At 38.5% G+C, this 12283-nt stretch overlaps 1 protein-coding gene across 1 annotated transcript in view; it reads left to right on the top strand.

Annotated features, from left to right (window-relative positions):
• Window positions 1–12283, top strand: part of KDM7A (lysine demethylase 7A) — a 71462-nt gene that overhangs the window by 29650 nt on the left and 29529 nt on the right. The window contains exon 2 of the mRNA XM_069588551.1: window positions 6350–6435. Within this exon, the coding sequence (XP_069444652.1) occupies window positions 6350–6435 (86 nt within the window). The remainder of the gene's footprint in view (window positions 1–6349; window positions 6436–12283) is intronic.

The raw sequence follows: 12283 nt of genomic DNA, 5'->3' as shown, positions 1-12283 counted from the left end.
GCACTTAATTTTATGAACACAGTTTATATGTCAGCAAGAGAATAACAGAAGTTGGTTTTTTCTAAACCAAAGATTTAATTAAAAATTACCAGTTTGATTTTCAGTGAAAATATTTCATACATGCAAATTACACATTTTTGCTTTAGCTGATACCTGATAATAATGTATCTTAGGGTTAAAACTCTGGAGACGGCGATGGCAACCCACTCCAGTACTCTTGCCTGGAAAATCCCATGGATGGAGGAGCCTGGTGGGCTGCAGTCCATGGGGTCGTGAAGAGTCGGACATGACTGAGCGGCTTCACTTTCACTTTTCACTTTCATGCATTGGAGAAGGAAATGGCAACCCACTCCAGTGTTCTTGCCTGGAGAATCCCAGGGACGGGGGAGCCTGGTGGGCTGCCGTCTACGGGGTCACACAGAGTCGGACACGACTGAAGCGACTTAGCAGCAGCAGGGTTAAAACACTGCATAAAACATAATTTAGATGTGAAAATGACTGTTGGCATTTTAGTATAGTTCTAGCAGGAATGTCAACCTATTGAGCCAGTATCAATAAGCAAAATAGGTTTTTGGACCTGCAAAACAGTTTCATTCTAAATATTGTTTATTAACTTAATTAATTTGCTAAACTTTGAGGGAGATACTGTCATCTCCATCCTTAGAGTGAGACAAAGAACACACAAGGAAAGTTACCCAAAGTCTATACATAGTTGTACATAGTTCAGAATTTTAACGTAGGTAGACTGACTCCAGAGAACTCAACCATCAAAATGTAATTAAAAATTGAAAAAGAATTATCTTCTTTTCCTTTTAAGAATGGCCATTTGAGTGTCTAATGTGTACAAAAAATACTAAGCCTAATCATAAGGCCAAGTTTCCTGTGTGGGCTCAGACCTCATAGGTAATAAGCCCAGAGTTGTATGAGCTGTGATTGGTACCTAATAGAAGCATAATAATGTTATGGTAATGGTTACTATTTATTAATGTATTTACTGTACCATTGCTTATTATATGCTAAGCCATATGCATTACATATTTACCTGCATTGTCCTGTTTAGTCCTAGGGGAACTCCTGCTCAGAGGAATTGAAAAAGTTGCTCAAAGTCAAAACTACTGGAGCTAGAAATCAAATCGGTTTTCCTGATTTCAAAATCTGTGCATCCCACTCAAGCCAATTGACCCCTGTTTTTCTGATGGCTTGAAACTGGACTGGGTAGTCCTTGCCTGGCTTATAGCTGTCCCAAGGCCTCAGCCGACTCCAGAATTATATGAAAGGAAATATGAAGAGCAGGTTATAAACCACCCTCTCTATTCCTGGAGTTAATCAATCTTAAAGGCCACTCCCCAGCCCCTTTGGTGATATTACTGGAGGTTTTGGGGCTTGTACAATGGATCACTCATTCCTTTATGGAGAAGCTGTAAAAATTACTTTGGGGTAGAAGGGTGAACTTTTGAAACACAGGTGAAAACTTGCAATGAAGCAAAATTTTAAATGAATGAATTTCATTACTGCATGCTCCTACCATCTAAGGAAGGATGAGAAAGCTACTAATTCATACATTGAAAGATCATTCCCCCCCCCCCCTTTTTTTTTTTAATAGACTGTGTTGCCTTTAGTTCCTATACCAAATTCTTCAGAAATTCAAGTTGGACTTTTTTTTTTTTAACTTGCTTGTAACTTTGCCACAATGGATTGATTTTCAGATAAGTTTTCAGCACAGTTAATAATCATCAAAAATTTACTGGGATCGTCATGTTGAGAGGGCACTATAAGTGATCCTGGGAGAAGTCTGAGCTCAAGTCAGGAAGTCAGGTGTGTAAAACAGCTCAGTGTTAGATATCCACGAGTGGAGATGTGTGTGAGTAAAGCGTTGCAGAACTTTCTGTGGGGTGATCAAGTGAAGTTTCACCAAGGAGAGTGCTGTAAGATTGCTTGGTGAGGAATGGGGAGAGGATTTGAAGCAAGAGGAATATCTAATGAAGTCTGCTGGCAGGAAGATCTTTAAAAATTAGGCCTCCAACTCTTCTAACATTGAGAGGAAGGAATATAAATGGGAGCATTATCCAGGAGGAAAAAAAAGAATGTTTGGCAGATCCCAGGGAATCCTGGTTAGTCATTAATTCAATTGTGTTCTTGTCAAGTGTCACACACACACACAAAAAGCCAGCTAAGCAACAATTTCAGAAGGTTAAGACAAGAGAAAGTGCTAAAGTTGTCACTGTCCCACTTACCAAAAGGCATGGAGACTGTTCTATAGATGGAAGCTAGTCAGCAAGGGTCAGGCTGTCACCCCACAGGAAGGCACCCCCCTCCACACACACACTCACAGTAGTCTAAGAAACATTGCATATGTTGCCATTAGGAAAAAATGGAGCAGTTTGTATATGAAGGAAAGTTTTTTAAGAGAAATGGAGTGGGAGACTAAAGGAGATTGAAAGTTAGAAAGTTGGCTTTCAGAGGCTGCATCTTACGTGTCCTACTGCATGTACTCAACACATCTGTTAAAGCTGTAGGGACTTAGAAAAGTGAAAGTGTTAGTCGCTCAGTCATGTCTGACTTCTTTGCGACCCCATGGACTGTATGTAGGCTGCCAGTCTCCTCTGTCCATGGAACTTTCCAGGCAAGAATACTGGTGTGGATAGCCATTCCTTTCTCCAGGGGATCTTCCCGACCCAGGAATCGAACCCTGGTCTCCTGCATTGCAGGCAAGCCACCAGGGAAACCTTTGTGACTAGAATTCTGTTAATGGGGGCTGAGGGGTGGGGGTTATCCTTCCTTCTGAGAGAGGAAACTGAAACGTATGTAATAGTTCCTTTTAGATCTACTTAAAGATCTGAAGTAACGTTCTTGGTTTAGGGATATTTAACTTTAATGTTTAATTTGATTTTTTTTAAAAAAATTAATTAATTTATTTGGGAAGTCCCGAAAGTACTTTCATGTTACTTGCTTAGGAGTTTTATAAGAATCCTTTAGTAAGCATTAGTAATATAGATTTAGTAAGTATCTTTGTCTTAATTTTCTAAGGAATTTTGTTTGCATTTTAATCAGAAGTAAATGTCCTGCTCCTTTTTAAACGGTCATGTGGGTTTTTCTCTTAATCTGTTTAATGTGGCAAATTTCAAGATTAAATTTTTTTAGCGTTAAAACCACCTTGCATTCCTGAGATAGACCAAACTTGGTATTTCCAAATGAGAGTGGCTTATAATTTTTCTTTCTTGTATCATCTTTTCTAAGTTTTAATATCAAGGTCATGTTATTATAAAATGAGTTAGAAAGTAAGTCCTTTTTTTCTACTTGCTGGTGCAAATTTATAATATTGGAATTATTTCCTTAATACTTAATAGAACTTTCTTGTGAACCCATCTGGGCCTGGGATTTTTTTGAGGGTGGGATAATTTTTAATGTTATAGGTAACAACTTTAGGACTATGCACATATTTTTTTCTTTGTGACTCAGGTTTGCCTGTCTTATATTTTCTAATCTTTTAGCATAAAATGATTCATAATACCTTTTTACATTTAGTATCGATGGAATCTATAGTTTTCTCCCTCTTTTCCTTCCTGCCACTGGTTATTTATGTTTTATCTCATTTTTCATAAGCTTGCCAGAGGTTTGACAATTTTATAAGTCTTTTCAAAGGATCCATTTTTGGCTACAGTGCTCTATTGTACGTTTGTTTCCTGTGTCATCAATTCTGCCCTTTTAGTTTTCCTTCTGTCTGTGTGTTTAAGGTTTATTTTGCTATTCTTTTTGTTACTATTTGAGGTAGATTTTACTACTTCATTAATTTTAACCTTTTTCCTGTAATGCATATATTTAAAGTTATATATTCCTGTTTACAAGTTCTGCATTTGACACATTTTGTTATGTAGCATTTTCATTACTGTTCAGCTCAAAATAATTTTTAGAGTTTTGTTATGATTTATCTTTTTATTTGGCTTATTTATGATATTATTTCTTAATTTCTAAACACATGAAGATTTTCTAGTTGCCTTTTTTGTCATTGCTTTCTCTCTTAACTGAACTGTGGCCAGAGGATTTCTGATTTCACACCTGCAGACCTGACTGTGGCCCAGCGTGTGGCTGCTGTTAAGAATGGCCCACGTGTGCTTGAGAGGGAGGCTGTGTTCTACGGATGTTGGGTGTAGGGTTCTATAAATGTTCATTAGGCCATGTTTTTTTAAATTCTGCAGTTCAAACCTTGTATGTTTCATAGATTGTGTTTTGCCTATGTATTCTATCAGAAATATTGCTCTACTTTTCTTGGCTTTTCCATTTTTCTTGCATCTCAGAGTTGTCTGTGACCATCTTCTTTCTGCCAGAAGTACATCCACTGGCATTTTCTTTACTGTGGGTTGGATGGAGGTGAACTGTTTTGGTTGTACAACTTTTTTCCTCCCGCCTCCTTCTTGAAACACATTTTAACTGAGTATTGAATGCTCAGTTAATAGCCATTATAGGTTAGTAGATAGTTTCTTTAAGCACATGTAAGGTATTCTAATATGTTCCAATTTTCATTATTTCTTTGAGAAGTCTCATCTTTGCACGTAATCTGTGAAATTTCCCAACTTTTGTTTTCTGCAGATTTACTGTGATGTGAGTTGACTTTTTATTCATCCTGCTTGGGATGTGTTGGGTTTCTTAAATCTGGAGATCAGTGTCTCATTATTTCTGCAAATTTGTAGCTGTTAGCTCATGATATTGCTTCTGCCCCTGTTCTCTCTATTTTACCTTCTGAGGCTCTGGTTAAATGTATGTTACATTTTCATTTTATCCTTCATGGTTCTCACACTCTTGTTTGTATTTCCTGTCATCTCATTCTCTTTGCTGCATTCTGAATAATGTGACCACCATCCATTTCACTGATTTTCTCTTTCACTGTATCACCTATCAACCGATACCCCCAAATTCTGTGTTAGTACTGCTTTGGCTCTTTCAGGTACTAGTTGTGGTTGTGTTTTTGTTCTGAAACTTTTGGGGAATACAAACGTGTAAAATTTTACCCTAATAAATTACTTAGAAAGTGAGCAAAGCTGCTGTGGTCTTTCATTGATGAACCACTCCTATGCTCAAGATGTTACGATATAGTTTTCCGAGTTCCTAGTTCCCTCAATCTTTATTTAAATGCTGCTGCTGTATACTCCATGGAATAGAGTATTCCAGATACAACTCCTCACACTAATTTAACTGGTTAATTAGGGGTATGAGACCTAATGCAGAATTGTTAGGACTCAGTGCGCTCACCATGTCAGTGATGTTACCCAAATTTGCTAGCCACTCTGGCTGATGACGACCATATTTTACAGTTAGGTGTTTTAATCTACCCAGGAAAGGGAGGCAGAGAGAAGAGATCCAAGAGAGAGGGTTTGTGAGCTCTCTGGTGTTACTTCTTAAAAAGACAGTAATCCTGTTGGATTAAGGCCCCCTCCTTATGACCTCACTGAACCCTTATTACTTCCTTAGAGGCCCTATCTCCAAAACATAGTCACACCGGGGTTTACAGCTTCAGCATGTGAATTTTGGAAGGACACAAACACATTGAGTCCATAGCAGGTAGCATTTACATAATGGTTGAGGGTCTTACGGTTTATGTTATAATTACTTATAACATTATAAATAAAATATATATTTATAAAATAAAATATACTTATTATGTTATAAATATGTTATACTTCTGATGTCTCTACTGCTGCTAATAGTGAATTTGGGTATATAGTGGTATATTTGGGTATATTCTCAAATATACCCAAATAGTGGTATATTTGGGTATATTCTCCCCCACAGTTATTCAGCAAATATGCAGAGAAAGGAGGCTTCCCTGGTAGCTCAGCTGGCAAAGAATCTACCTGCAATGCAGGAGACCCCAGTTTGATTCCTGGGTGGGGGGGAAGATCCGCTAGAGAAGGGATCGGCTACCCACTCCAATATTCTTGGGTTTCTGTGGTGGCTGAGCTGGTTAAGAATCGGCCTTCACTGCAGGAGAGCTGGGTTCGATCCCTGGGTTGGGAAGATCCCCTGGCGAATGGAAAGGCTACCCACTCCAGTATGCAGAAGTGAAATGAAGAGAAGTCGCTCAGTCCTGTCCGACTCTTTGTGACCCTGTGGACTCTAGCCTACCAGCCTCCTCTGTCCATGGGATTTTCCAGGCAAGAGTACTGGAGTGGGTTGCCATTTCTCCAGTATGCAGAGAAGAGAATAAAATTTATTCTTACACGAGTTTCTGTACTCTTCAAAATGCGTTGGTGAGATTGTTGTACGTTTCTTAGCTAAATTCTAATCGATCTATTATAGTTAAGTAAAGATTTTTACCTTATTTATATGCTGGCCTTGTATTTCTTTCCCTTAGCTGTGTTGGAGTAGAAGAACATCATGCCGTTGACATTGACCTGTATCACTGTCCCAACTGTGCACTTCTACATGGTTCCTCCTTGAGTAAGTACTGGAAGCTTAAATCAAAATTGGAGTTTAGAACTTAATATATACATGACAATACTTAATGATACTCTGACTAGTTATGTTATACCCACCAAGAACTATAAGAAAGATTTTTCTGAAGATACTGGGAGTGCAGTTTTTGTTTGAATTATTAACTTATTTAACAAGTCAAAGCATTAAGTGAGAAAACCACTATTGTTCTTAATTGCCAGTGCAAAGCTCCATACTCAAAATACATATTTTTCAAAGCTTTCAACTTGAGAAGTGAAATAAAGTAAACTTTTTCTGATTCTGGCTGTTTTTATCTCTCAATGTTTTTTTTAAAAAGGATTGTAACTAGACTTACTGTGGTGATCATTCTGAAATGTGTAGAAATACTGAATCACTATGTTGTGTACAAGAAACTAACACAGTGTTGTTGGCCATTTATGTTTCAAAGACAAAGGCTCATAAAAAAAGAGAACAGATTTGTGGTTACCAGGGGCAGGGGTGGGGGGTGGGGGGCAAGAGTGGATCAAGGTGATCAAAAAGTACAAACTTCCAGCTATAAGATAAATAAGTACTAGGGCTGTACAACATATAAATATGATTCAGCACCGCTGTATGTTCTTTGTGAAAGTTGTTAAGAAAGTGGATCCTAAGAGTTCTCATCACAGGAAAAAAAATTTTTTTCTGTTTATTTTCTGTCTACATGAGATGATGGATAGTCATTAAACTTACTGTGGTCATCATGAAATGAGGTATGTCAGTCAGACCATTTTGTTGTATAACTTAAATTTATTCATTGCTGTATGTAAGTTATATCCCAATAAAACTGAAAGAAGAAGAAAAAATCAGTACTATTTGGGACAGTGTATAGGATAAGACTTTAATGCATACGTACAGTACACTTGGAGGAAAAAATTAGGGCACTGACATGCTAAGGTATTACTTCTATTGTCCGAATTAGGTCCTGCTGTTGAGTATGGCCTAGAGTCCTGTCTCGCTGTCCTCTGTGATGAAAGCAACCTTCCAACCGTCCTTGTCCTGTCCCAAGGACAGAGGCCAGACCAGCTCTCTGCCCGCATTGTCCTTTCTGAGGGCTGAGGGCTTGGGCAGGGAAGCCACATGTCTTCTGGAGCGCACCAGGGCACATAGGAAAGGAGGCGGCGGCTGTTCAGTCGCTTAGTTGTGTCTGGCTCTCTGCGACCCCATGCACTGTTGCACGCCAGGTTTCCCATCCTTCACTATCTTCTGGAGCTTGCTCAAACTCATGTCCATTGAGTCGATGGTGCCTTCCAACCATCTCATCCTCTGTTGTCCCCTTTGTTGTTAGCCTCTTACAAATGCTTCAGAATATATTGGAACATTAGTTATCGTACAAATGTGAGAGCAGAGAAGTGATTTTAAAAAGGCTTTGGGATATATTATAACTATTCTCCTAAAAATTTAGACTGCATACTAGCATTTTTGTGTTCCTAAAACTAAAGGGGAAAACTGTAGACTTAATCATTTTAGAATTGTACACACTTGGGTCAGACGTGGGTAACATAGACAATCTCTTTTTGAATTCAGTTTTTCCATAGTACTTTTTTAAAATAGAAATTGTGTTCTCTGGTTATAGGCAAGTGATTTTTCAAAAGCAACTTAGTAGCAACTGACTGCTTATCTGTTTTGTTAGAAATATTAACACTTTACCTAGTTTCTAAGAGATTTAGCAATTTAAGCTGTATAAATGTATTGAATCTTTTTTTTTTTTGTAAAATACAGATTATCCTTTTTGTTGTTTCTGGCAGTATAAAATTTGAGGTTAGCAAATTGGTTGAACATGTATAATCAGTTGTTACATGCATAATTGACTAATTTATTGTCACAATTAAAAGGTATTTACTCATCTGTTTGGCTGCAGCGGGTCTTAGTTGCAGCCTGCATGCTCTCTTTGTGGCGTAGGCTCAGTAACTGCAGCACAGGCTCTCTAGTTGTGACATGTGGTCTTGGTTGCCCCACACATGTGGGATCTTGATTCCCCAACCAGGGATCACACCCATGTTCCCAGTAATGGAAGGCTGGTTCTTAACCACTGGACCACCAGGGAAGTCCCATAAATGTTTATAAAGTTTCATATTATGTAGTGCTGAAGTATGTAGTATATAACTTGAAGTAATTATTGACCAAGTGTAATTCTTGGAGGAAATAAATAATACTGGCTTGTTATATCAAGAAGAGAAACAGAACTGAAATGTAAGTTTCAATTTGGAATTTTAGTAAATAACCCCCAAATGAAATAATTTGAATTTAATTTCTATGAAATGTTATATGGGCTACTATAAATCAGAATAATGTAGTATTTAAAACACTGTTCCATGTAATGCACTCTTATTTTCTTTTTTCCTGTGTGATTTAATTTTTTTAAAAGCTTGTCATGCTCACTAAATTGATTTCACAATCCATAATGGATCATGAAGCTACACTTTGAATAACAATGCTTCAAAGGGGAGCCCATTGACTATTACCTGCCCCTTCATATTCTTCTCATCCTCGAATAACATAAGATGAGGCATGGACAGTCTTCTGGGCGAAAAGTCTGACTTTAAGTAGCCATAAGGAAAATACTCCGGATCCAGCAGTCCGTTTTATCCCGCTTTAAGGTTCCATTGCCCCACCCCTCACCCTCACACCTAGTTTGGGTAATCCCTTTTGGACATTTTCTGTCTTGCTCTTAAGCCTCTCTTACTTGCTACCAAAGATGTTCTATTTCTTTCAGAGTTCCCCAGGAATCCTTAATACAGATTCCATTTAGACAGTAAAATATTCATTAATACGGTGAATTTAGACTTTACCTTCTTAATGGGAATTAAGAACTGTGTTCAAGGACCAGTCTCAAAAAACCCAGCCCAATACTTAAACACATATTCTCAGTGCTCCTCAGGCACATGCAATCCAAATGCAAAATGTTCTCTCCTTTCCCTATGACCACTATTAAAATATTCTTTCGCTGGCCTCCTTCCTTTAAGAAATTCAGTCAGCTCCTGCAGTGACTGATTTGATGTGTTGAGGATATTGGTCCAACAGGACATTGTAGCCTTCTGTTAACATCCTGCAAGTCAACACATTTAAAAGGAAAGAAAAGTAGTTGGCAGCTGATTGATTGCCCCAGACACTGTGCTGAGAAGTACTGCTAATAGATTTGTTATCTACTTTGATATTTGTAACACCTTGATGTGAGAAAAATGATATTACTAGGTCTTTGATGTAGCTGTTTAGCAGAGCTGGAGTTTGAATCCATAGCTGTCCAATCCCAATCTGTTTTAATTTTAATCTGTTATGCCAAAATGAAAATTAAAACAATGTAACATCATTATTAACTTTCAAATGGGCAGTTTGTTCTTTTTCTTTTTTCCCTTCCTCCCTCTTTCCCACTGTTGGCCAGGTTGCTTATATATATTGGTGAGAATGGCTTACCTACCACTTTTTGGGAGGCAGTTTTGTAGTATGTAGCCAGAAACAGATTTATGTATATAAATATTAATTTCATCTTTGTTTAAAGATGCATCTTCATTTACATCTTAAAATTCTAGGCTGCCTTTAAATTGTTTTTGAACATTAAATAAGGAGAAAATGCCCATGATAGTAAAGATAAGCATAAACATTATGATCCCAGCTGAAAATAAAATGGGGTTATATATCTGTTTATATGTAAGCAAAAAGCCTGGAATGAAATACCTTTGAATCATGTACCTTTGGTTGGTTTGTTTGTTTGTTTTGTTTTTTGACTGTGTAGCGAGGCTTGTGGGATCTTAGTTCCCCAACCAGGGACCGAATTAGGGCCCACAGCAGTGAAAGCACAGAGTCCTAACCACTGGATCGCCAGGGAATTCCCTAGAAGTGATTTTAAGTGAGGAAAAAAGAACACACACACACACACACACGAAGGTTGCCTTAATGGTCTTTTCTAGGAAGGTTGCTTAATGATTGTCAGTTTTTTTCCATGAGGTTTTTTTAAAAAATGGGACTTACTGTCTTCCATTTGAGGATCTGACTGCCATAAGTTACTTGGGAATCTTGTTTGAGACTTAGATACGAAGGAACCTGATTTCTACCCCTATTGATTATTTATGTGTGGCTTGTCCTTATCCTCATGAGGATCCAGCAGTATTTTATTATTATGATCTTTGTAAGGTGAAGGGTTTGAAATAACTTAGACTCATAGAGTTGTCACCCCTGCCAAGGTTTTATTATGAAAATGTTCAAATATCCAGGAAAAGTTGAAAGAATATTACCTCTAAACCCACCATCTAGATTCCACTATCAACATTTCACGTTACTTGTTTATCTCATATCTGTCCACTAACTATCCCACTGTACATTGCCCATCTTATTTTTTTATTCCATCTAAGTAAATTTTAGACATCAATACATTTCCCGGGCTTCCCTGGTGGCTCAGATGGTAAAGAATCCACCTGCAATGAGGGCTGCTGCTGCTGCTAAGTCGCTTCAGTCGTGTCCGACTCTGTGCAGTGACAGAGACCTGGGTTTAATCCCTGGATTGGGAAGATCCCCTGGAGAAGGGAACGGCTACCTGCTCCAGTATTCTGACCTGGAGAATTCCATGGACTGTAGAGACCATGGGCTCTCAAAGAGTCAGACATAACTGAATGACTTTCACTCACTCACACATTTCCCAGAATTACGGAAGTTTTATGCTTAAAAGTGATTAAAAAAAAAAAAAGATGTAAAACTGAAATCTTACCTTGATGCCACACAAAAGATGTGCAAGTGGTTCCACCCTGATGAAAAGAGGAATGAATGAGATCCAGAGCTCCAACCTCAGTCTCTTCTCCATCTTCCCTTTTATTAAGGGTTCTGCAGCACACTCTGAAAAATAGAACATTTCCCCTTCATTTCCACATCGAGGACACTGCACCCAGACATGTTGCAGAGTAAGTTGCGGCTTCCCAGCTGGTACCAGTGGTAAAGAGTCTGCCTGCCAGTGAAGGGGCTGCAGGTTCAGTCCCTGAGTCGGGAAGATGTCCTATCAGAGGATATGGCATCCCACTCCAGTGTTCTTGCCCGGAATGTTCCATGGACAGAGGAGCGTAGTGGGCTCCAGTTCATGGGGTTGCAAAAGAATCAGACACAGCTAAGTAACTGAGCATGCACACACATGTGCAGAGGAAGTTGTGACTAAACTAGGAGTCAAAGCCAGGTGTCCTGATTTCGTCTGCTGCGCCTACTCGAGTCTTAGCCTCCCAGAGCTGTTGACTCACAGGATCTGAGCGTTAGAAAGAGCCCTCCGGTACTGATTCTGTCATCTCACTTGTCCTCCTTATGTTATGATGCTGTTCCTGTGTCAGTGTAACCATGCTTATTTTGGGAATAAATCTTGACATAAAAGAGAAGTGACTGTGCTGTTAAAATAGATTTCTGACGTGAGATCAAAGGCCCTGTCCTGAGAGACTGATTTGGATGATCTATAAAAATCATGTTATGACCTAATGTTCTAGTGACAGTCAAGATTTTAAATAGTAGTAAGGTTTAGAGTCTGTATAAATATGGGTATTATAAAAGGCTCAATCTGCTAATTTGAATTCCTTGGTTTAATTTTAAAATAATTTTTGAAGTAGAAGGATTTAAGGGACTTCCTTGGTGGTCCACTGGTTAAGATTCCAAGGTTCCATTGCAGGGGGTGTGGGTTCGAATCCTGGTCGGGGAATTAATATCCTGCATGCTGTGAGACGTAGCCAAAATAATGATAATGATAGTAGACTACTATCATTAGTAGTAGAAGGATTTTTAAAACCCCTCAGTTAACTGCCTATAGTTGCAGCATGGCATAAAGTAAATTTTACTTCTTCAACCTTAGAAA

The sequence above is a fragment of the Ovis canadensis genome, chromosome 4, assembly GCF_042477335.2.
Source record: "Ovis canadensis isolate MfBH-ARS-UI-01 breed Bighorn chromosome 4, ARS-UI_OviCan_v2, whole genome shotgun sequence".
NCBI classification, from domain to species: domain Eukaryota; kingdom Metazoa; phylum Chordata; class Mammalia; order Artiodactyla; family Bovidae; genus Ovis; species Ovis canadensis.
This window is presented reverse-complemented; position numbering and strand designations above follow the sequence as displayed.